General features: G+C 36.7%; 1 protein-coding gene across 1 annotated transcript; it reads right to left on the minus strand.

Moving 5' to 3' along the window:
- On the minus strand, positions 1–27,807 carry LOC144449324 (atrial natriuretic peptide receptor 1-like). The gene is made up of 22 exons (XM_078139844.1): positions 27,483–27,807; positions 19,571–19,753; positions 16,898–17,062; positions 15,485–15,795; positions 14,705–14,840; positions 14,487–14,602; positions 13,623–13,719; positions 12,779–12,863; positions 11,722–11,869; positions 10,731–10,823; positions 9,299–9,376; positions 8,524–8,628; positions 7,631–7,702; positions 6,508–6,667; positions 5,671–5,823; positions 5,052–5,229; positions 4,111–4,251; positions 3,367–3,490; positions 2,255–2,597; positions 1,846–1,940; positions 1,091–1,173; positions 1–289 (listed from the first exon to the last, which is right to left on the minus strand). Exons 1-22 carry the CDS (start codon positions 27,805–27,807, stop codon positions 1–3), a joined length of 3,480 nt encoding a protein of 1,159 aa, XP_077995970.1.
- Positions 27,808–27,935: the final 128 nt, after the last annotated feature.

Genomic DNA, 27,935 nt, shown 5'->3' on the forward strand with positions numbered 1-27,935 from the left:
TCATACCTCAGATATTGACATTGTCATAGAAAGCGTTGTCTTTGATCTACTCATGGTGTTATCTGTAGTAGGGTAGACTTTATTGGATGTGCCAAATTTCCGTGTGATGGGTTTGCCAGACACTGCCGATCCGTTGTTGGTTGGATTCCCTGGCACAACTATAGTCTTGTCATCTTTGGTCGCCATTTTGGTTTCACTAGGCCGCTTTTGTACATTCAAATCTTGTTTACCTGGAATCGTCACGTAACTATCTGCCTTCATACTGGCCACTGCACTATCTGAACTGTCACTATATAACAAGAAAACAATAGAAAGTATAACGTGTTTTTAATTTGCGAAGAAAAAACTGTTATCTGGTCGTGCAATAAGTTAATTAATCAAGAACATTAATTATCAAGTTCATTAAAAAAGTCCCCCTCACTCTGTCTGTCTGTCTGTCTATCTATCTATCTATCTATCTATCTATCTATCTATCTATCTATCTATCTATCTATCTATTTATCTATCTATCTATCTATCTATCTGTCTGTCTGTCTGTCTGTCTGTCTGTCTGTCTGTCTGTCTGTCTGTCTGTCTGTCTGTCTGTCTGTCTGTCTGTCTGTCTGTCTGTCTGTCCGTCCGTCCGTCCGTCCGTGTGTGTGTGTGTGTGTGTGAGTGAGTGAGTCTGTCTATCTGTCTGTCTGTCTGTCTGTCTGTCTGTCTGTCTGTCTGTCTGTCTGTCTGTCTGTCTGTCTGTCTGTCTGTCTGTCTGTCTGTCTGTCTGTCTGTCCGTCCGTCCGTCCGTCCGTGTGTGTGTGTGTGTGTGTGAGTGAGTGAGTCTGTCTGTCTGTCTGTCTGTCTGTCTGTCTGTCTGTCTGTCTGTCTGTCTGTCTGTCTGTCTGTCTGTCTCTCTCTCTATATATATATATATCTCTCTCTCTCTCTCTCTCTCTCTCTCTCTCTCTCTCTCTCTCTCGCTCGCTCGCTCGCTCGCTCCATCGTGTGCGCATGTTTTGTACGTAGGTGCACATGTATATTCTAATAAAATGACTGTGAGGAAACAGCTATAAAACAAAGCAGACAAAATAAGCACATTTATTGTCTTGCCTACCAACTGTCACGTTCCCACTTGGGTAACTTCTTATCATAACCCTTCTTTCCAACCAGCCAGTAAGTCGTCTGCATTCCTTTACTCTGCAATCAATTACAAATGCTGACGTCATCATTTTGCTAAAGTGCCTGTGTAATGTACGTGAGCCATCATACCATTATAGTGGTAAAACAGTTTGATAGTTTTACTAGCTAGAATGTAGACTTGCCTCATAATTAACCTGAGTGAGTGGTTGCGAAGGTGAGCGCGTAAGCCCCTCGGGAGACTACTGGTATTAACTGGGAAAAATAATTTTAAAAATTGAGGATATTTTCCTTTGGAAAAACTAACAAGCTCGAAGAAAACGAGCAGCAAAAAATCAAAAAATCAAGTATCCCAAGGAACTGATGTAAGTCTAGCTAGAGTGGTTTGAACATAAACAAACGCATGTACACTATATTAATACGAGTATGTCTGATGTGTATGTATATTAAAACAATACACAAAATTTATAAAGTTGTAACTTAAATAAAATATTGTATATAAATAAAAATATGATATCAAAATTCCTAAAATAATATTCCAAATCATGGAGTGTATTAATATAAACAAACAAACAGAACAAACAAACAAACAAAACGAACAAATGAATGAATGAATGAATGAATAAATAAATAAATAAATAAATAAATAAATAAATAAATAAATAAATAAATAAATAAATAAATAAATAAATAAAATTTAATGTGTGATATTATATAATTTGAGATTTTTACCTTGACTAGAATGTCTCCCCTCAGTTTGGTTTCAAACTCACTAAAGTTTTGTACTAAAGTTTCGTTGTATTTAGAACTGATATGAATTCTGAGTGCTGTAAAGAAATATATCAAACTGTGTAAAATGTACATTGGATTTGATGAGCGCAGGATAATTCAATTCCTCCATCCCTCCCTCCCAAAGTCCCTCTCTCCCTCCCTCCCTCACTCACTCACTCACTCATCATTCATTCACTCACTCGTTAATTCATTCATTCATTCATTCATTCATTCATTCATTCATTCATTCATTCATTCATTCATTCATTCATTCATTCATTCATCATCATCAACAACAACAACAACAACAACAACAACAACAACAACAACAACAACAACAACAACGTAATTTTATTTTCATCTAACTCACCTTTGCCATGTGATTCCATTCTAGACGCCATATTGACCGTGTCCCCAAACAGACAATATCGAGGCATGGCTACTCCAACAACACCTGCAACGACAGCACCAGTATGTAGACCAACACGTATCTGTAACTGTCTTTCAGGCATGTGTCTTATCTTGAAGTCTAAGGTACAGCTCAACATGTCCAAAGCTAAGGAGGCAATTTCTGCAGAGTGACGATCGCCGTTTGGAACTGGCAAACCCGACACCACCATGTAGGCGTCACCTATTGTCTCTACTTTGTACACGTCAAATTGTTCAATCAAACTATCAAACGTGATATAGAGATCATTGAGAAAGGCGACAACCTGAAAAGAATGACAACATTATGTAAGTATTTCATTTCAAGGAAAGTTCATCCAGACGACAATATGACTGGTAAATTATTAATGATCATGATCAATGATATATGTAGTCTAATTTCCTAGGAGTGTTACCATGACTACGATCATCTCCACCGGAAATGATAGTGATCACAAAGAACGTCAACAGGTATAGGAACTAGACTATAACATATTTGACAGTTGATTTTTGACATTTAATTGATTTAATTATCATTTATATAGCCTTAATAAGTAATTTGTAATTTTCGATTTCTCAAGTTCGTGTAGGACTATGAAAATCAGTCGTTGTTGGCGCTCTTCTGTATCCCTTTCCACAAACGAGGGATGTTAAGGACGATCCCGGTGATGAATTTTACAGTCTTGTATATCCAAATTGCCAGTTTTGACCTCAGGCTGAGAAATAGTGACGTCACCAAGTCCAAACCTAATCTACAATGACCCTGGTACAACTCACCCAGCTACTCATCAAAAATTGCTAAAGTTCGGGAAAATGTCTGAATCTTCACCCGTCGATTTTCAGTTGCCAAAAAAAGTTATTCATATCATTAATTCATATTCAGTTTAGTTCCTAAATATATTTCTGCTAAACTAAGGTCTCATACACATAGGCCATGTTTACTGTAGCTGTGAAGTCGAAATTACATGTTTAATCAACAGCCACGCAATCCAACAGACCTATCTCAACTCAACTTTTCACAGATTTTCATCATATGAAAACTAAATGAACCCCTACCTGCATTGGTGTACTGCTTGCGGCAATAGTTGTGAAACCAACGATGTCTGAAAAGAAGATAGAAACGCCGTCGAAATTCTCAGCTGATACCATTTGTCCCATCTTTAGCTGGTCAGCAACCGATCTACAAAATGACACAAGAATTACGGTCTTTGTAAGGGTTCCATGTTGAGTGTCATTTGAATGTACAAGATTATTTTCTAAATCTTGTTGGCTACTTTAAACGTTATTTTAAACCCTGTGTTGATAAGTAACACAGAGACACAGACAGACAGACAGACAGACAGACAGACAGACAGACAGACAGACAGACAGACAGACAGACAAACTGACACAAATTTAAGAAAATTGTGTAGCTTCTTAATGATATTGAATGTTTGAGTATTTGAGTATTTTGAAGAAAAGTCTCTCTCACACACACACACACACACACACACACACACACACATACACACACACACACACACACACACTCTCTCTCTCTCTCTCTCTCTCTCTCTCTCTCTCTCTCTCTCTCTCTCTCTCTCTCTCTCTCTCTCTCTCAATGCACGATTTGATTCAATCTGTACACTGCCAGTTTGTCTGTATAGATACGGAGGCGTCATAAAATGTACTTAAAATACTACCTACATTTACAGCTAGCATGATACAATTACAAAACCAAATTCTTTTTATGACGATAACCATAGCTGCATAAGTCAGCAAGGTGTACACCTTGACCAACAGTAAATAAACCAAACTTACTGTGGTAACATTCTGTACAGTAGCGTATCTGTCTTTTTCTTCTCTTGTAATAATTGCTCCGTTCTCTCGGCCACTATTTCTTCTAAATTATTAGTGTAAGCTTCCATCATATCAATCATGTTATCCAAGATATGTGTTTTTCTAGGGAATGGGAAAGGTAATATTAGAGTCTGATTTTGATTCAAGATACTAGTACTCGAACATACTCAAGTGATGTCACGTTCACTATTTTTGTCCACAGGGCGCCAAGGAGCCGTATACAAACAAAAAAGCAACCAAAGAAAAGAATATGAATAAACAAATATACACAAACTAATAAAATATCCATTAGTAACTGAAAATACAATTTTAAATACATGACTGACTATTTTATAAAATAGTATACAGGCCTGTATGTACATGTATAAATTAGTTATTCATATGTTTAAAATGGTATTTTCATTTACTAATGGACATTTTGTTTTATTTATTTATTTATTTATTTATTTATTTATTTATTTATTTATTTATTTATTTATTTATTTATTTATTTGTTTGTTTGTTGTATGGTTTGTTTACATGGTTCCCGGGCTCCTTTGTATTTGTATCTGTTGGAAGCTTTAACTGATGCCATAATCTAAACCGAATTGCAGTCACGAAAACAAAGTTGTTATATTTACAATTAAATAAAACAACAACAAATATTCATATACAAACAAACAAACTGGACTCGAACTTTTGAACAAATCAGAGATGTATATTACAGGTGCGTCATAAAATGTCATATTCGTACGTCTTGTTGACCAATCAGTGACGAGTATTTGAAAGGTATGGCGAATCATCATACACCATATTTGTACTTGAGGACCAATCAGCAACAAGTATTTGAAACATGCGACCAATCATCGCATTCGTACTTTTGAACAAATCAATGATACGAATAGAATCATTACACCCCTCACCTTCCTTTGTTGATAACCATCAATTTTTTACGAATCCCGGGAAAGTCGATTCGTTGTTCGGGATCTTCAGTCCAACAGGCTAAAATGAGCCGTTGTACGTCTCCCAAGTCATCGGCTTCAATCGGCATGTAAGGACGATAAGGGGGATTATTCTTCATCTTGACTTGCTCGATAATAGCTGTGACAAACACAGAATGGGGATATCACGACATTGGTTTGAAGTTGAGAAGTTGAGATTGACCAGAATTCCGAAAGTGATATGTGATAAAAGACGAGTGAAACCTTAGAACTTTAAAATTGAGATTTATAGACTGGTGAAATAACTATGGACAAATTGATTTGTGCGTGCGTGAGGACATACATACATACATACATACATACATACATACATACATACATACATACATACATACATACATACATACATACATACATACATACATACATACATACATACATACATACATACATACATACATAAATACATACATACATACAGACAGACAGACAGACAGACAGACAGACAGACAGACAGACAGATAGACAGACATACATACATACATACATACAGACAGACAGACGCACCCACATAAATACGTAAGAGACAACACGGACTTACCTTTAGGTTCTTCTTCATTCATGTAGTATGGTTCACTACGATAAGCAAGCTCTTGGAGGATGATTCCATAACTGTACACATCTCCTTTTTGAGAACCCTTCATTGGTCTGTTATTCTCCATACGTAACAACTCTGGTGCTGTCCAAAGTAAATCTGAATACATCAAAAACGACATATCGAATTAATAAAAAAGGAAAACTACACTGGAATTAGCTCACATGTTGCGAATTCGTTCTTTGAAAACAAACAATTCTACTAGCAATGCATTGTCTTGTATCATAAATATCCATCTTGACGTCACATATCTTTGAAGACTTGGACAACCTCTCGAAGTGAACAAAGGCTTGGTAAGAGAAAATGTCCTAGGTCCAAGAAAAAGTGTTTTAAAGAAATAGCTGAAGTTTTGGTTTTGGAATGAGCCCTATGGTTAATCAAAATAGACATATTTTGCCTTCACCTTTAACTCTAACCTTTAACCTTTAGCCTTCGGAAACAATATTTTCCAAAGACTTATATTTCTAGACCTACAGTGTGAACTCAAAGGTTAATGAACTATGTCGAAAAGTGTGATCTTGGCAAACCCTTGTGTCGTACAGTGTTGCGTTGCGTTGCATTGTATTTGTGTTAATGTTATGTTATGTTATGTTGTGTTGTGTTGTGTTATGTTATGTTATGCTGTGTTGTGTTGTGTTGTGTTGTGTTGTGTTGTGTTGTGTTGTGTTGTGTTGTGTTGTGTTCAATAATAGAAATTTCAATTAATTTCTCCACTTATATTTTGTCTTTAGAAGAAACCCTACCGTTTTGACAAGTATCTATGGTAACGACCTCTTTACTTACTTCTATGATACTGGTATTCTGACATGCTGTCATCGTCCAAATCTGTTTTCAAAATTCCAAAATCTGTTACCTTTACAACCCATCTACTGTCAACCACGCAATTACTTGATTTTAGGTTGCCATGGGAATGGATGCGACTTTTATGAAGGTGTTCCATACCCTGCGTAAAAATATCAACAAAAAATTATGTATACACTACAGTGATCAAGCTTATCGAACTGCAGTGTAAGTAAAAACGTTATTCCCGTTCAGCCGAAGAAAATACAGTGACCTATGGTTCGACTCAAAGTTACAACCCTAGGTCACGAGTATTTCCGGGCTCGGTCGAGGAAGCAAAATATTGAGGAATAATATAACTCTACTTACTGTTCAAATAATTTATATAAAAAGTATCGAGATAAATAATTACGACTCGTTTCGACCACCGTAGGCCGAGTGACATACTCACGCGTTGTCGTGACGTAGAATGACTTGGATATAAATCCTGTTTTTTTGTTCGCACGCATGCAATTTGCTTTGCGTGTGGTATTAACCATTTCATTATTTGGAATATCTAAAACTTACAAAACTTATTTATTGTTGTGATAACATGACATAATGCAAGTTTACAACTAGCCAAAGCATATTTTTCGGCTAAGTAAGTAAGGCAGTGTTGCCGTAATGACGACAGTGCTGTACGATGATCCATGAAATATTGACTTACTCAAGATGATTTGAAAAAGATAAAAATGACAAACATCTAGGGAGTAGCCCCTCGACAAGTCGCGGTAGTTTTACATGTAAAGAGCGGCCGTCGTCCACATCAAACACGCGCCGACCTCAGGGTCCCACACAACAAAAACCTTCGTTAGTAACTAGGGACGCTCAAACAAAACTTTTGAGTCTGAGCAGAAACTTACATGATTTGCAAAAGACAACAAAAGGTACGTCAACCGGACATGCGTATTGGACGACCATTGATCTTTAACACTGAAACCTGAATAGAAACTAGCGCTTGCGCACAACCTGCCATTGTCAGTATAGATGGCATGTATCAAAGATGGCAGATCACTGGCAATAAATTGAGAATACACAGACAACGAAAAACATTAGGAACTAAAGCGTTTTGATTCACTGTACCTACCTTGACTATGTCAGTAGAAAATGACACTTTAAACATCTTATCAACTTTAATATCGTCATTTTGTATAATGTCCTTGGAGGAAAAATAAATTAGAAAAAAAGAGAGATTAGTCACTATGAAAATGTTGCTTAGCAACAGAACAAAATGATCGTCGGTTTGTACATGGAATCATTATGATGGAAATACAAACCAACTTAGGACGGACTAACTTACGAACCAACCAATGACCAACCAATCAACCAGCCAACCTACCAACCAATCAACCCACCTACCTACCTACCTACCAATAAAACAAACCCTCGTTGTCTATGTGCTACATTTACTTAATTTGAAACGCCAAAAAATCAATTTTTATTTTGAGCTTCGGAAGTTGGCTGAAAACATGCATTGACTACCAGTATTTTAAACAATTGGTGTTTGGTCTATAGTCATCTACAGCCCCTGTGATTCATACAGCAGGTTTCATTGAGCGAGAAAAAGAACAACCGATTAGCCTCTGTAAATTCATTTGCCAATTATTAGATTAATTTTCCTGTGAAATTGACGATTAAAAAACTCATCAGCCCTACATTCAGACTTCTATTCATTTTTTTATCTTTTTCTTGGGGGGGTAGGTGAGAGAGAGAGAGAGAGAGAGAGAGAGAGAGAGAGAGAGAGAGAGAGAGAGAGAGAGAGAGAGAGAGAGAGAGAGAGAGAGAGAGAGAGAGAGAGAGAGAGAGAGAGAGAGAGAGAGAGAGAGAGAGAGAGAGAGAGAGAGAGAGAGAGAGAGACCACAACAAGCATAATAATGGACTAATAATACACAAGATCTTGCGAAAGGTAGGTGCATGAATGTACATATCAAGGTCAAGCCCATTGTATAGTCAACTTGAGATCGTGTTCAAATTACTTACCATAAGACTTCCCCTTGCACAATAGTGCATTAAGGTGCAAGCATGGTCTCCATCTGGCACGGCGCCAACAAATGGGTTAATATTATCGTGTTGAAGTTGACGAAGCTAAAACCAGATCATAGTATTGTGACATATAATTAAGGTGTTTCACTCCTGAAAACTTATGTGTTTTGATATTAATTGACGTGTCAAATACATTCACTTGGTTTCTGGCCATCAGCGAAGGAGATAGTCATGTTACGGAGACATCTGTGTCTCTCTAGCCTTTAAAGGCAAATTTTGATTGTTTAAGCATAGGGGTAGTAGTCCTTCTATCTTCAAGTTAAAACTGTTGGTCTTCATATTCAAACTATATTTGTTAAAACCCCAATCCACTATAGAAAGTGGTCTGAGGTAAAACACACCATTTGGTTTTGTGGTGGATTTGACATGGCCATTTCATTAAAATACTTTTCCGTTACAAAGGTCAGCAAGGATACTAATCTCAATGTATCTAAAAGTATAATGTTACGTCATCAATGCCCAGTATAGACTACATTTTGATAAACAGTGAAGTTTTATGGTACGTATATATATTTCAACTCTTCAATAAATTGGCGAAGGTAGTTACTGATATATATATATATATGTCTGTCTGTCTGTCTGTCTGTCTGTCTGTCTGTCTGTTTGTTTGTTTGTTTGTTAGTTAGTTAGTTAGTTTGTTTGTTTGTTTGTTGTTTACGTGTGTGTGTACGTGTGAATGGCATTTATTGCCTTTTTGTGCGCCCTCACTTACCGTGTTTAAATCTTTTAATAAGTCTCTTGTCAATTTGAAGTGTTTTGGGTTCAGTGTCTTAATGGTCACCACTGTACTCTACAAAATAGCATACAGTACGAGTCAAAACCTATGTAACACACTTGTAGTGATCGGTTTATAGCTTGGTGCGAAGCACCGACCGACGCAATGTAAATCAGGTACTGGACAGACCACTGGCATTTGTGACCCGACATGTATTTCACACACCTAATTTATCTGTGTGTTATTCTGATGCATTTTTACAGGTATCATTTATAAACTTCATATGTACGAATAAAGTACTTTAAAATAAATTTTAAAAAACCTACAACTTTTCAAAGACTTTGCAAGTGTTACAGCAAAATTATTGAACCTTTCTTACTTCGACACATTTTTCGGTTCACAAGTACCTGTGACTCAGAATGCACCCATACGGTAGCAAACCCATGTTTCTGCACTGAAATATGTTATGCTTTCAAACTCTACGATAGGTTGTTGTGATAACCTCGGAAGGAGGAAGAGGACGATTCATACAATGGTTTTGCTGTCACAAACTATGTGACACGTTGAACAATAAGTTAGTCCAAAGTTTTCAGCAAACACAGTTGTACAACAACATGTGGTTGCAACAACGTAAATATTTACGACATTATAAAACTATTATAGAGATGCCTTAAATTGTCGAAACGACACATTTATAGGGCAATTACTGAACATATACTGAGTCCAATATTCTACTGTATTAATCTATGTAGTGAACCGTACCAGTATTAACCAGGATGCATGAAGACAATGTCAAACAATTTGTTCAACTCTCAAGTGGCCAACATGTAGTCCCGGGCATCTGACACTGTTATTATTAGTATTGATACTTTATGTGTCATGAAGTCGTGAAATTTCCTTTGCATTGACAGGAACTACATAGACACAAAGATTCGACACAAATGACAAATCAATGAAAAGCTAGTATTACAATACGTGCAAATAAATACATGCATGTAGCAGTGATTACATGAGTTGAATTGATCTTGGCACGAAACTAAACTTAAACCTGTTTGTACGTGCATGTGGTACTCTGAAGCCAATGGGAGATATTCATATTGTGTATGTAGTGGGTAGCTACAAATATTTTTATAATTTTGTAGCAGTCTTTTGACAGTTTTGTTTTCATATACAGAATTATCAGATAATTCGAAGATTTCATTTTCAACTATATTTTTCTGCAAATATTCCCAGGACGGTTTAGAGCATGTTTTAAAGTTAGGCAATATATATATAACTGTGCTTTAACCAAGAAAATAACATAACAAAAGTATTCATTATATACACATGTACAGCGACCACTATTATCCAAAGTAGTGCACATGTGCATGCACTGGATAAAAGTACAAGCCAATACAAGCATGTTTTACATCACAGGTCTGGTTCTTACCTTATATGTTCCAATGGGTGCAAAAAGTTGGTTTTGATTGGCTGAAAAACTTGTGAGTGATGGAAAATGACCATTCATCGTAGACCTACTTTCCTGTTCAACAAAAACAGATAGGCAGTATCAGATACAAGCTGAAGAATATGTTAAGATGACAGATTTGAAATATATACCAAGAAAACTATGTGGTGTGTTTCTGTATGTACTCAAACGAGTTGTCTGAGAGGTGTTGGTTATGTGACACAAAGCCATGACTTGTAGACCGAGACCACTTCGCCATTAAAATAATTAAAATCTTACGGAAAATTATTCAATTCTTAGAACTGAAATTATTTCTCTTCTACACAAAAAAAAATGTTAATTGTCTGGCACCCATGAATAGAAGTGCTTTACAAACACGCCATACATGTTTCGTATTCGACATAATTCGCATTTACAGTTTGACCTTATTCTGTGCAAAACTGACAGGGCGGGGGCACACCAAAAACCGTGTCGATTCAAATAAAATGTGAAGAGTGACCTCGGCTGGTTCTTTACTCGATTTCAAATGTATGTTGACGAGAGCGTCGACTATAGAAGGCAATTAACCTAAAAACAAAACGACCCCCAGACCCCGCTAAAGTCTTACTAATATTGCTACATTTTATCGTTTAGCCCGACAAAAATCTTATATTAACGTTGTTACGTTTTATCGTCTGACTAGACAAATCTCTTACAAACATTGCTACATTGTATTGTCTGACGAGACAAGAATTGCTTCATTTTCATTGGGTGAACTACCTTTTACGTGATCCGCATCATTGAAACTATCAAATGTAACTATTATATTATTTTTGTGGAGCCACCAGACAATAAAATGTAGTCCTGCAAGACGATAAAATATAGCTTGCAAGTAAGATTTTATTTAGTCAGACGACGCTGTGTTTCAGGCTAACTGGTACCTATCATATGCAGTATAGGCCTGCTTGCTATAAGTGAAAGTGTAATTTCTTACGATTCCTAATCTTTTCCTCGAAGCAAGACCTGTCAGTTTTGCAAACTTTGACCCTGTAAGTGACGCTGAGGCTGGAAATCCAATTTGAATGTCTTCATAACGCACTCTCCATAACATACTCAGAATGTCCCTGTCTCTTCTCCTCCTCCTGGAAAATGATATTTAATATTCAACGGTCTAATTCTGATTGATTGTACATTGTCAAAGACTCCTTGTTTGATCTCAGCATCTCAATTATTTTTCAAGTATTTACTTGATTTACAGAGATTCTGTTGGTATGAACTTACGGCACACTTTGATTGAAATAATCGTGTAAAGTGATCGAACAAATTCAGGTAGGTGATCACACATTGCAATTGTGTATTTAATATTTTGAATTTTCGATGTATGTATGTATGTATGTATGTATGTATGTATGTATGTATGTATGTATGTATGTATGTATGTATGTATGTATGTATGTATGTATGTATGTATGTGTGTATGTATGCATCATGCATGCATGGGTGCTAGTGCCTGTGCCTGTGTCTGGATAGGTCTGTACGTACGTACACGTGCACGTGCACGTGTATGTATATGTATATGTGTATGTGTATGTGTATGTATATATATATATATATATATATATATATATATATATATATATATATATATATATATATATATGTATATGTGTATGTGTATGTGTATGTATATGTATATGTATATGTGTATGTGTATGTGTATGTATATGTATATGTGTATGAGTATGTATATATGTATATGTATATGTATACGTATATGTATATGTATATATGTATATGTATATGTATATGTATATATGTATGTATATATGTATATGTATATGTATATGTATATGTATATGTATATGTATATGTATATATGTATATGTATATGTATATGTATATGTATATGTATATGTATATGTATATGTGTATGTGCCTTCTCATGTGTCTGTGTGCTTCAAGTTTGTATCGTGTACGTGTTCTGAATATATCTCCAATGTGCGTTAAAATGGACTAAATTAAATTTACAAACAGTTTATTTATTCTCTTACCTCCACAGTATGATAAGAATAATAAACAACAGGATAATGATGATAAGAGGTAAAAGTACACTAACTGTGAATTTGGAATAATCAACTGGAAAAGAAAAAAAAAGATACAACAAACTTTAAAACTTGGCAAAAGTTTGTGAATACACATCTTCCTATACCATATTTCAATAATCACCCTTGAAATGATATGTCGTGTGCTAGCTTTCGAAAACCATCACACTTGACTTTCTTATGATAGATCCAGTCGTTATTTTACCAGTTTCACTATTCACATTATAAAAGATATCTTTATTTGATTTATTTGATAAGATTATTGATGACAACAATCTTTGATCTAAAACGAGTTCTTTGGGTTAGTCAACAGTGTCGTATACAAGATAAAACTTATGACAAATGCCTAGGATGCAATACTGCTAAGAAACCCAATATAAGCTGTTAAGAGGTACAAATGATTTACAACCCATTTCAAGTTACTGTTCAATGGCAGAATCTAATAAGAAACTGCATATGCTACACTTTAAGATAGCAAAATTGACAGTTTATTGCGACATTTTTTCTGAATGAAATGAACTAACGTACCACCTTGCAGACATCATAATATGCAGACGTCAACACATTGGCGCCAGTGTGTCTGCGTCTGGTTGCAGTACGCTGACATGGTTTATTTCATTTCAAGAATATGTAGCAAGAAATTGTAATCTTGTTATCTTAGTGTAGAATATACAGTCTCTTATTGGATTCTGCATGGTTGTATCAAACAGAGCTGAACGGCAACTTGAAACAGACTGTAGCATTGCAGTAATGATACCATGGTAAAGAAGACTAGGACAAGTTTACGACTCACATGGACAACCTCGAAATCCACATTCCGGTACTGCAGGTGGCGGGATTAAACTTCCACCAGGCCAGATTATCTGTATATCTGGCTTTTCTTCATACATCTGAATGAAACATAATGAACTTGGTAAATTTATGATTTATGAACAGTCGACTATTTTTTCTAATAATTGAACGTAGGGTATCGTTATCGTAACATATTCATTCACTTTTGATAGAATGTTATGAAAATGATGCAGCCGTACATTTTCCTAAAATATATTATGGGATATTTGAAACTGTCTTGATAGCCTATTTCGTATAAAAATCGTAAAAAGAACGTCACTAAATCTTTAGATTAGCCTCTAGAACTCTAACGAACTCAGTGAAAAGGGCATGTACTGTTCGAATTTTTGTTAGACTGAATCCCATAGCTATATTGCATTAATGGAAATGAACTACAACAATTCTACAGATTAAGTCGACTACATTGTGCTTGGCGTCGAGCATAGAGGTGACAACAGAAACATAACTGGTGCTACAGTAGAAGCAAGTTAACGTGAAACAGAACGTCGTCTGTCTCCTCCAAAATATAATCTTACTAAGATTGTTACATTTTATCATCTGACAGGACAGCAATCTAAGCCATGCCGCTACATTTCATCGTCTGGCGCGATAGCAATCTTACTAATATTGCTACATTTTATGTGATCCGCAACCTTACAATGATCTATAACAGTTTTGTAGGGCCAGAAGATAAAATGTAGCAATGTTAGTTACATTTTTGTAGAGCTAGATGATAAAATGTAGTAATGTTAATAAGATTTGTCTGTTTCTGTCAGGTTACTACTAACTGGCTTCCACTGTAGTTGGACAAACTACATATTACTACCTGTTCCACATTGAAGGCGAATGCTACCACTTCGTAATCGTTATTTTGTAGGTGAAATATACAAAAGTCTGGCTCTCTGTCAGCCTGTACATCAGTGGCAACACGTCCAGTAATGCCTATAAGAACACAAGTGTTAGAAATTTAGATTTACTAATCGTTCCAGTGTATACTGCTTGCAAAGTCGAGAACACGAACAGAAAAGATTAACAAAGACAAACCTTTGAATTGCTGGAATGTCATAGCAGTAAAGACATCCTCACCGTCAGAGGCACTGCCACCTGATTCTAGTACATCATGTAAGGCAAGGGCGTACAATATGACAGCATCGTGTAGAAAACCAGCAAAATAATCAACCTGTAAATCAAATCAAATCAGATCAAATTTTAATATTCTAGTGCTCTTGCTTAGCTATTTTTAAAGTCCCTTCGTTTTATCCCACTACATTTTCAATCAATCAATCAATCAATCAATCAATCAATCAATCAATCAATCAATCAATCAATCAATCAATCAATCAATCAATCAATCAATCAATCAACCAACCAACCAACCAACCAACCAACCAACCAACCAACCAATCAATCAATCAATCAATCAATCAATCAATCAATCAATCAATCAATCAATCAATTAATCAATCCAATCAATCAATCAATCAATCAATCAATCAATCAATCAATCAATCAATCAATCAATCAATCAATCTATCTATCAATCAATCAGCCTGCAACCAGCCAACCTACCTGCCTGCCAGCCAGCCAGCCCACCCATCTACCTACCTACCTACCTACCTATCTACCTACCTACCAGCCAACCTGCCAACCAACCAACCAACCAACCAACCAACCAACCAACCAACCAACCAACTAACCAACCAACCAAGTAATCAACTAACTAACAAACAAATTAAGTAACTAAAAATTCCAAGATTAAGGTGGGCCAAATAGCTGGTCAAACATTGACGTGTGTATAATACTATTACACAATTATTAACTTGCCTCCTGTTCTGGCTCCATCGCATAAAAAAACGGACTTTCGGCCGTTTTTTTCCGTACTTCGTCAATGAAATCATAGTAAGTGTCATTATTTGTCCTGGCCATGTATGTGAATGTAAACAGGGCTTGAAAGGAGAGTTTGGCTTCATCATCACGACCGTCGTTTCGTATCCATGGTGACCTCTCATTACTTAAATCCACGGTTAATACGCCATCTATAAATACGTACTCTCCCTTCGTCATGTCTAAGGATTCTGCCTCTATCATTATGTCTCGAGTCAGGTCTTCATTATGAACAGTGCAGATCAAGATGACTGGAATAAATAAGGCGAATTAATTTGTGAGCATTTCATAATTTTTTGTTTGTTATTTCATAATTTTTTTCCATTTACAGCGGATTTCATGATACTATTCAGTGGCTCTGTTTGATACAACCACGCAGAAATCAATAAGAAACTACACATGCTACACTTCAATAGCAAGATTGTAATTTAGACAAAATATAATAAACCAACGTACAGCGACAAGATGCAGACACGCTGAGGCCAATGTTTAGATGTCTGTATTTGATGTCTGCATGGTGGAATGTTAGTTCAATTCATTTAGACAAAATGTTACAAGAAACTGTATTCATTCAAACTTGATATCTTAAAGTGTTAGCATGTATACTTTCTTAGGTAGTTTCTGTGTGGTTGTATCATACAGAGCCACTGCATGGTATTTTGAAATCCACTGTATCAGATAACCAAGACGCCATTGTAGGTATAGTGGTATTGACTTTGTACACATAGCAGTATTACTAGTTAAATAATTTGGCTTGAACCCCCTCACCCCTCTACGCCGAATTATGCATACCTCAGTTTAAACCAAAACATATCAGTACATGTATACTTGTTTGCAAATCGTGTGCTGTCATTCTTACTTTGGAGGATTATTTTTGGGTATGCTTTGGACCAAAAGTTCTATTAGATAAATATATGGCAGTGAATCTAAATGTTGTAGATGGGTCTTTTATGACCGAAAACGGGGCCTAACATTGCAGACTTGTTATACTACTCGAAACGTTTGTATTAACTATTACTTTCGGGACAATTTTTAACAAATTGGCACTCCAATATCCATGTTCATAAATTTTCATTTTCTAAAATCCATTTGATAGATTTAAAAAAATAAAATAGGTTTGTGACTGATAATTGGACAGTTGCAGACTGCCATTTATAAAATGCCATTAACAGATGGAAGGTGGATTTATGCACCCATAACTTGGACTTCTGCCTTACAATCTTAATCTCATAAACCTGTATCCGTGTCACAAAGATTGACAGTATTAATCTCCATCGGGTTTATCATTGAAGTAGGAAGGACTCTGTGAGTCTACCTCCATGGTTTCATCTACATACACTATTAAACACTCACTTCTTGCATAATTTTGTATTACTCTCAGAGCGTCTCGAATTTCAACTTTCGAGGGTGTACGTGACAACAGAACTTTGCGAGTCAGGGTCATGTTGTAGGGTTCCATCCTATCTTGCATATCTTCAAGTCCCTGAACACACTCGTCAACGGAGACGGCTAGAGCACCTGTAATAGTAGAACGTTTGTGGTTAGATTATAGAAATGGAACGAAAGTGGAATAAACTTTACATGTAAAAACAATACACAGTTAACCTAGCTGTAAAACTGGGGACCTGGTAGGATAGAGATTGCAATGCGAATGGCGAATGCTTTAATCCTATGCGCATATATTGAGGCTGTTATGGATTGTATGCTCCCCAGGGAGTTGAGGAAGTATAAAGGGACATTGTGCCACTATAGATCCGTTTGATCATGATCGTCACATTTCACGAATATAACATCATAGTCTGGCATGGTATTTTTAGCGCCTATCACACCTTTAAATCTGACAACACATTTTCACTGATTTAAGTCATGCAAATAGTGATTCAACACCTAAAACAGATTCACATATATAAAACAACAACACATGATTCAGAATGGAAAGAATCTAGTTCGTTAGGATATCAAAGAATGGCGCTCGACGGTACAGAGAATGCGCAAAGGTAGTTTATGACTTTTACGACTATCTGCGTGATGCGTTCTCTCACTGGGCAAAATCCTTCCCCAGGAGAAGTCGTTGTAAAAGTGCGTAGATTGATGCAACTCTCTAATTTAGTGAGCAGACAGATGTTACGTATGCGATTTTTGTATTTTTATCGGAAGTTTTAAGTTAACGTTCTTTATAACAGGCCTACTTGTGCTATGTGTATTTTATCAGTTTGAAATGATACTGCAAGTCATGACCTTTCACCTTTAATGAAAACTGCAGCACTGTAATTACAAGTAATTAAACCTCGTTGTCCCGTCCTCAAAACTAATTACGAACTATTGACACCGCATTGAATCAGTAAAAAGCGTTGACCCGGGTCACAATCGGTCACATATCTCGTCTCTACCCATGTGAGTCTATAGATATGAACATGGGATCAAAAATGATTTTCAACGAAATATTTGTCAACAAGATGACTTAAAAATCAAAGCAAGTGTTTTTATCAATTATTGTTAGCCCAAACAATGTTGAAATATGCCGAAAACAAGTTCGTGCTCAGTATGCACAGTCAAGTCATGAAATATTTGGCGAAAGACAGTTAACGTCCCTTAACCCTTGGTGACCAAAAAAGTAACTTTTTATTAACATTGCAGTTTGCGTTACAATCAGAAAATAATCGTTTAGGGATTCATTAGAATTTTTTACGATTTCAGAGACTTTGTGGTATGCCTAGCCAACTTTAATTTTTGAAATGAAGGCCAGTTTTGGCGACAGTTAGAAAGAATATGTATTAGATGAACAATGAGTATTCATGACTCCTAAGTGCTTATTACCTTCAGATAAATAGTCATGAATATTCAATAGTCATGAATATTCATTGTTCATCATTGAATACATGTCTACTAAGACCGTGATGCAACAGTGCACCACTTCTAGAACACTGGAAATGAATGTGATGTGAAATCATGAAATGACTCTCCAGAACTCAAAATTTATTGAAAATCGCTTTACCTCCTGAAGTGGTATTCCTCATAAATAATCATAAACAATATTTGAAACTTTTATGTAACGTGTAATTTCTAGCCCCCCCCCCCCAGCCTTGGCGACGTTTGTACAGATACTAAACTAAAACAGTAAAGGTGCACAAGGACCACAACATCTCCTTCACTATACTATAGTCTATATATCGTATACACTCTTTAAAGACTAACCAACATATCCTTGCAAAGGTGTGAAGTTTATCTGAATCTGTATTCTTTTAATTAAACCACTACCATCTACCAACCTTACCACACATGTTGTCATTTGATACATACATTCGTCTCCTTATGCGTTGTCAGGACCCATACTTAAGGCAAAATAATTTCAGATAAGCCACCGCCAACAATTTACTTGTAATATTTACACTACATTCTGATTAAGACCACTTAAATAATAGCTAACATTAGTGTACAGGGTTCTCTCGGTCAGAAGTAGTGGAAGATTATGACTTCAGATTTGACGTTAGTTTACCTGCGAGACCTCGGATGTTCTTCCGATACAATACGACACACGACCGAACATCGCTATCGAGGGGCAAGCCCTCACTGCGAACTTCGTTCGCTTATAGTATCGAAAGAAAGCCCGAACGTCTAGCAGCAAGACTAATATGACGTGTGATTCGCACTTTTGTGTATAAGAGTTTATAGTTATACGCACTTATCAACAATATTCCAATGTTGTGTATAAGAGTTTATCAAATGCCCCAAGTAGTGGCATGAAACATAAATTGGCACTGAAATATCATTTTATTCGCAGAAACGTAAAAATAGCGAAGAAAAATAACTGAGCGAACGGATATCGATGAGCGCGCCACTGGCCATATTTGGGCAAAGTGTGCCTGGTCGTGATACGGAAATTATTGCCCGGGTTCGATGCGCGTGCTCTTCATTGAATTGCACTAGAATCGATACTGGGTATATGATAACGATTAGTATAGTTATACGCACTTATCAACAATATTCCAATGTTGTGTGTAAGAGTTTATCGTTATACGCACTTACCTACAACATCCCAATGGTAGTAATGAAACATTGACAGAAAAGCGGTTATATATTTGTTCCCAGGTGCATAAGTCTTTGCTAGTGTAGTATAGACCGTTTTGTCACTTAAAACATCAGTAAAACCATGCCACGTGACGATGGGTATATTTAATATGGACGCCATCATCCCAACCGTAGCTGCAGCTGAAATAAATAATCAAAAGAACGACGTTACAGTTGGAGTACGAGGGAAAATATAAAAGATCACTGAACTACACTGCTAGCTGCACGACGCTACGCGACGCTGCGCTGTGCTGCACTGCACTACACTAGGTGATACCACGACACTGCATCACATCACACCACACCATACTACACTACACTACTCCAGACTACTATTACACTAGATCACACTACACTACACTACACTACGCTATGCTACACTACACTACACTACACTACACTACACTACACTACACTACACTAGGTGATACCACGACACTGCATCACATCACACCACACCATACTACACTACACTACTCCAGACTACTATTACACTAGATCACACTACACTACACTACACTACACTACGCTATGCTACACTACACTACACTACACTACACTACACTACACTACACTACACTACACTGCACTACACTACACTAGGCGATACCACGACACTGCATCACATCACACCACACCATACTACACTACACTACTCCAGACTACTGTTACACTAGATCACACTACACTACACTACGCTATGCTACACTACACTACACTACACTACACTACACTACACTACACTACACTACATTACACTACACTACACTACTCCAGACTACTATTACACTAGATCACACTACACTACACTGCAACACATTATACTTTATGATATTACAATACAATGCTCAATTGAGCAATTTTCTATAAAACACCAGAAGAGATTACATTTTCAAATCCAGCTACGACACACTGTATTCCACTCCATTGATACTACATTAACACCATACTACACACCGTACTACAAGTACTCAGTCAGGAGATAAAATTTGCTGACAAATTATAGAAACAATGGTAATAAACAATAAACAACATAACTATTTAAAGATGAACAGTGAAAGTAGTCGGACAGTTATGCTATGGATTGTAAACAAAGAAATACAAATCTCAAAGAAAATTTTAAGGTGTTTTTTTTTCGCCGTGCTGAAAGATAAGAGTATAGTGTAAGGTCTCTATAGAAGATACTGGCCTTACACTGCACGACCACATTTCAGGTGTTTGCTTACTAGAAGGAATTAAAGCGTACATCGAAACAAAAGATGAAGAGAACTGTCACTACGAATCGAAGACGAGTTATGACCAAAAAAAACCCCTAAGGTCAAGAGTATTTCCAGCCTGCATGAAGAAAACTATTGATGGATAATAGCTGCCCATGCATGGTCTGTGAAAAAAACGGGAAATGTAACGGCGATTTTGACTCTCCTGATGGAGACTAATTTATAGAGAGACTAAGTTTAACCTTGTTCGGATGTTGAAAATAGTTTCTGGCTATCAGTTCCTCATATTTGTACTTCATACATTCCTTGTTATCAGTTTATTCTGGTACGATAGTGATTTACATCCAAGTTTTACAATGTCAAATGACATGATTCTGACACTATCTTATCTTATTTTCGTTGTTTCCTCTACGATGACAGACAAAAATAAACTTAATGTCGGTTGAACTGAAGACCATTCAGTCGTAAAGTAAGGAGGACAGATTGTGAACTCTTGTATTCCTGACATTTGCAATAAACTGGTTTGTTTCTCCTTGCCCTTATGTAAATAGTAACTGTTAAAGAGTAAACAAATACTAGTAGTTCTTATTTCTGACTGTGGGTTATCGGTTTTAATAATTTCATCTTCTAATCTTTGAGAATGGAATTCGGTCCACGTGCGATAGTAAGGAATAGTTTGTAGCATATAACCCGTATTTTCTAATTCTCTCTAAATTGTGTGACGTACACCCGGTACCGCTCGTGTATTTTTTAGATTTTGTCTTGTTATTGTCGCTCTCGAAAACTGGGGAAAGAAATAAAAATGATAATGCCACACTTTCCTCACCACTTAGATGTAAAGTGATTTTTAACACGTCGTAAAGTTCAACCTCTTACTGACAAGAGAAAAACGAAACTATGTGTGGATATTAATGCGAACCTGACTATTGTAACGCTGTAGGTAAAACTCATTGTTCAATTGTTCGATGCCTAGTCCAATGCATTCCCAGAATGTACTATGCCATCGTTATGAATCGTGACATCATCACATAGTTTTTGCATTTTCAGTAACATGCACTTGCCACTGTGCTCCCTTTTTGTCACTTTTGGTGATTAATTTTTTACATTGAGACCATGCACGAGATCCAAATCTATGGATTGATGTAACAAATTAGGTTTACAAGGCTATTTTGATAAAGACTGGAGTCCCTTAAAACTAGAACATACGTTTATGCAAGGTAATTAAAGGTCAAAAGTCAGACAGGTGTCTTCTTTTTTTCTCTTTAAGTATTAATTTTATTTCTGAATTTGAAAAGTTTCATACATAACAATACATAATTTCAATTACATACAAAAAATAACCAGTACCATATAAACTTAATTAACAAAGACGTTTAGAGACAAAATATCAAAGGATTTCAAGTAAACGTGGTATATTTTGTGAATGAGCTCTTTCAAGGAGTTCGTTTCTTGCAACCATTGTTGATGAAGCTTTATTGTGAAGGTTACATGTGTCTTCTAACTGAAATTTTGCTGAGTAGTCAGTTAGAAGAAGTACCCTACAATGCACCCTGAGTAAACCATCAGACAATTGGTGACAAGTTAACCACAGATATGTATCACTATCTCCGACAAAACAAATCCTAGAGTAAACCACAGACCCTGTTTTCTCCAAGAACAATGTATAAATGATGGCTTACAGTCATATTTCAACAGTTTACTGGTTCAACTAGCAGAACTGGATGGTGCAGGCACAAAGAGCACAGGGGTCGTATTACGAGACAACTAACCAACCAACCAACCAACCAACCAACTAACAAAACAAACAAACAAACAAACAAACGCAGGCAGGCAGGCGAATAGATATACACCTACACCAGTTTACTCAAAATATGTGCGAATCTATGAATCTTTATTAATCACACAAGCAACTACCTAGCTACAGCAGAAATATTGAAGGATCGCCAAAAGACTGTGCGTAACATACACATTTTATGTTCCCCAAGAAAAAAATAGACAGATATAAAGGAACAGGTTTCCCACAGACCAGTTATTACAAATATAAACAACACCACATTCCTGCCGACAAGTAGGCACTACGTGTACACACATGTCACCACAGGAACCATGCAAGCAGACTCAAGTTCTTGCTAGCATCAATTTGTATGTGTCAAAATCTGAGCCTGCAATGTGATGACCTTCTTTGTTCCAAGGACTTTGTGTGTGCCTGTGTATCAGTTGGGGTCGGATGATGTTGTTTATATTTGTAGTGAGTGGTCTATGGGAAGCATGTTTCTTATCCATCTAAATTGTTCTTGTAGAACATGTTTATGATATACACAGTCTTTCGGCGACCCTTCGATGTTTCTTTACCATTATGTACATCAGTATACACGGGCCTGTACAATAAACTATGTTCTTGAAGAGTTGATACGACTAGTAAATATATGGTAACATAGTTAAATAATACATAATCGTGTATATGGTTAAATGTATACATAATGGAGCTACATATTGAGCAAATTTGTGTTTGTTTGTTTGTTTGTTTGTTTGTTTGTTTGTTTGTTTGCTCTATGTGTGCGTGCATGTTTGTGTGTGTGTGTGTGTGTGTGTTCATTTATTTTGTTTGTGTTTGTCTGTAACACGTACGGTTCCTGGAATCCACGTGGTTCAAATTGTCGATAAAGACAGTAAGAGCTATCGATTGAAGTCTAAATCCACCGATATGACCTCTCAACACCTGGTGTCAGACGTTAAGCTTTTTTAAGCTCTAGACTAGAGAACCGTGGCTTATGATCTGAGAGCATGAACATGGGGTACTGATGTAGATTTCATTACGTATCAAATAAGATTACTAGGGTTTATAAATGAGACACGTCGATTAGATAAATTTACTGGATGTATGTGGCATTGTTAAATGAACGACTCGTGTATGGACATGTGTATTTAGGCTTAACCTCCATGGACACCCAAATATTTGTAAAGTTTCTTACAAAATAGTTTGTACTTTATATCACAATAACAACCCGATAGTCAGTTTACATTTATATCTTGAATTGGGTTTTATAGATAGGCCAAGAACAATAACATACATGTATGTATGTATGTATGTATGTATGTATGTATGTATGTATGTATGTATGTATGTATGTATGTATGTATAATGTATGTATGTAATGTATGTATGTATGTATGCATGCATGCATGCATGCATGCATGCATGTATGTATGTATGTATGTATGTATGTATGTATGTATGTATGTATGTATGTATGTATGTATGTATGTATGTATGTATGGGTGTCTTAACTCATCCAGATAACGTTCAGAGGTCTAGAGTGAGTTTCACTGGGTCACAATATCCTAGGCCCTGGTTTGAATATCATGAGTGCAGGGATATATTACGTAGTGTGGCTGGTATGGATAGTTAATTTGTCGGAGTATGCCTGTTTACGTGTACATCAAGTTTTGGATATTTTGTTAATGTTGTAATTTGGGTTTGGAAGTACTGAGAGTATAACTTGGTTGTGCAGTTTTAAACATGCGAATGTTTATATGGACAAGTGGCCATTAACTGACAAAAAACCCTAAATTAGATTTTAAATCACCAAACAACTCATTTTGGCGAAGAGTTATCTCTCCTGGTCTCTGACCTGTAACACATTAGGGATTTCAGTAATTAACATGTGCAGTTTTGCAATCTTTTCAACACAAGTGGACGGACACGAATGACAATACTTCTAAAACCTACTAGTATATTCAGTGATAAGCTGAGTGGCAGCCAAGCAATATCATCTCTCTCTCTCTCTCTCTCTCTCTCTCTCTCTCTCTCTCTCTCTCTCTCTCTCTCTCTCTCTCTCTCTCTCTCTCTCTCTCTCTCTCTCTCTCTCTCTCTCTCTCACATACACATACACACACACAGACACACACACCCTCTCTCCCTCTCTCTACCCCCCCTCTCTCTCTCTCTTTCTTTCTATCTAGCTATCTATCTCCCTCCAACCAACCAAGTGACCGCGTGCATACTAACCAAGCGATGTCTCCCGTCACGGACTTTAATCAACCAACTAGGAGATAACTTAAAGATATCAACTGCATTTTAAAACCAAGCGGACAACACTAAATGCAACACATGTTCTTTTTTTTTTAAAGAAAACCTTTGAACTATCCAAAGTGTAAAGAGCCGGAAAGACCCAGAAATGAGGTTTAAAACAAACCTGACAACTATTGTTGTATATGTACATACGGTGTCGTTGGTGTAACCACAGATGGTGTGACCAACTATAAACCTCTTGTCGCATGTACTATGTTTATCATGTGACGAATCAAATGGGACAAAAGTGGGTGTTGATGGCGTTGTATGAAGGATGTGGAATTGATTCGGGACGACGGGCGATGTTTGTGTTGTCTCTCAGGTATAGAATATCACACATTGAATTAGTGTAGGCCACACTATCAGCAATATTCAGGAATTGGTGTCCTCGCAGGTTTGTTTGTGTAGATCAGGTGAAGAACTCCTATTCTGTATTTAGATTAACGTCAATATTTGTGAAGACAATAAGAAAATTACACATACAACTAATTGTTTTACGAGTTATAAGGTCGGATATTCTGTAATAATCAATGTGAAAATCAGAAAGTTCAGAAGAAAATAACGACAGAACGAAATAAATTATAAAAGTTATACGTGTACATAAAAAAAATCACAAACACCCACATGCAGGCATATATTGCACACACACACACACACACACACACACACACACACACACACACAGAGTCATACGTACATGCACGCACTAGCAAACACACAAATCCCCATGGCCCAATGAGAACTACCACCTGTGGATTTTGGTTACCGGCGTAATGTTACCGTTGTCAAGTTACAAAGACAAACATTCTGGATAAATTGATCCATAAATTCGTCATTTTCATTAACTCTCCACATCTGATCTTTACGTCTTTGAAGTCCCAAGTTTTATGGAATGGATGTTGACCCCATGTCAAGGATGGAAGGCGACTGGCGTCTCTGACAATTTTACTATTAAATCATCAATTGTCACGGCTGTCTTCGAGTACATTTTTTCCGCTATAATGCTTATTTACTTTGTTCAGTGCACCTGGAGGCCGCTCTTTAAAGCGACTTTATTGTTTCAGAATAAAATCAACGACATTTGTGAAGAAAACAGAAGTAGCAATACCAGGACTGCTTAGTTTTTTAACTACGCGTCTTTTAATTGGATGTCGGGGGGACATACTCTAGGTCAAAGGTTATCAAATTTTATCACAGCTAAGCTGAACTTTATGATGCTAATATTTTAAGTGAAAATCGATTTCAAACAAATGGAGTTATGTCCTAATTTCCCTATACCTTGTTATTTTTGGATAGTTCGGATTTTAATTTGTTTACCCGATGCTTATCATGAATTATATCAACTGTTCAAAGCTCAGATGTTGATGGTTTTCTTTCTCAGTGTTAGGCATAGGGGCTAACAAAATATGACTCTAAGAATAGCAACCGAATTTCAAGTCAACTCGAAAGGTCGTGTCTGTCAGTCACGGTACCTGACAGTACTGGGTGGATTTTCGGGTAGTTGGGTCGACAGGACGGGTTGCTGTAAGCGTATTTACCATTACAGATATGAAACACAGCTACAGCAATCAGGTGCTGGTGAACCATCAAACAACTGTTGATGTGTCCACACTAACACACACGTTTTAGTGTTCTGCGTAGAAAGGTAGCATATTGACTTCGTGCACCCATCGAAGTTTGTTATTTTCCTTATCCTAGGGTAAATACACTTTGTGTCACAAAAGATTGCTTGAGAAAATAGTCAACACAGATTTGTGTTGGCAACTTGTAAATCGTTCACTGAGCAACCCAATAAATGTTTACAGGGGGAAGCCACAGGGCAGGATATCTTATGACTACAACCAGCGCCATTGTTTTATTAGTTTTTTTTCTGATCACCTTATTATGAACAATGTTATGGTAAAATCACAGTCTATGCCAGAACGTTATATTTTTTCTACTCGCCAAAGAAACTTTTTTTCATCATAACTGCTCGAGTAGTCCATTCCACCATAATCCACAAAATATGACGTGAAAGCTATGCATAACAAGTCTGTAAACACATACATCAGTGCTTAATAATATGCAAACTTACAGTTTTAATAATATGTTGGTATGAGTGTGAACGTGGATAAAGCTACAATCTGATGCTCCCAAATCCAAATATCACGACACAAAAAAAGAGGACAGAAAAAAATGATTGACAAGGGAAGTGGAAACCTAGATACAAGATTGTCGTTTTTCACCTAATACACTGGCATATACCCTTTTGTCTGATTCAAGAAAGGTGCCGCTTTTTTTTCTTCAGAATTTAAACTTTCGGATTGAGATTATTCTTATATCCATGTTAACTTATATTCCACAGATGTATAGCTTATAAACATTAAATCGGGAAAGTATGTTTGGCCAGGGATGGATCTAGCTTCCTCGGTTCCAATGGTATGTTTTGAAGATGAAAATTCGCACTAAACAAGTTACAAATTTCGTGGTTACCGGGACTTAATGGACAATACACGTGTCGCATTTTTTGGTGTAACCGGATGTCTTATTGTGAATATCGTGAAATGTCGTGTGGAAGATAACACATACAGTTCAAACTTACGTTCTGCGCAAGGTGGTCCAATGAGCGCGGAGACATTTTCCGCGACTAGGTCAAAGGCAGCAACCATTGCAGTCTTGGAGTCACATTCGGTATCCCTCCATAAAACCTCTAGGGTTATATTCGGTAAAATTGTTTCATTTTTATGGATTGTTTCGGTGGCTACAGTCACAGCACCTGCCGATGTTTGACCTGAATACTCACGGCCGGGTGCCGGATCCCATGGAATTAGCAAGCCTAATTTGTAGACGGTGTTACTACCTGTACCTTTGGTAGCTATTAGGCACAGAACAACAATGCAGGGCCATAAGACGAGCGGTCTCACCATGTTGTGGTTTCACAGGCTGTTAAAAATACCCGTTCTCTGTCCAAACGACGAGGTGCAAATTTACACAGCGTTGTCCGAATTCATGCCATCTAGTTCTTACGTAGCAAGATATCACAAGTAATGTCAAC

This window comes from Glandiceps talaboti, chromosome 18 (genome assembly GCF_964340395.1).
Source record: "Glandiceps talaboti chromosome 18, keGlaTala1.1, whole genome shotgun sequence".
NCBI classification, from domain to species: domain Eukaryota; kingdom Metazoa; phylum Hemichordata; class Enteropneusta; family Spengelidae; genus Glandiceps; species Glandiceps talaboti.

Coding starts and splice junctions, on each gene's coding strand:
- LOC144449324 (XM_078139844.1), bottom strand. CDS start 27,807: ATGGTGAGACCGCTCGTCTTATGGCCCTGCATTGTTGTTCTGTGCCTA. Junction 12,864..13,622: donor TGGATTTCGAGGTTGTCCAT/GTGAGTCGTAAA, acceptor TTTCTTTTCCAG/TTGATTATTCCAAATTCACA. Junction 1,941..2,254: donor AATGGAATCACATGGCAAAG/GTGAGTTAGATG, acceptor ATTTCTTTACAG/CACTCAGAATTCATATCAGT.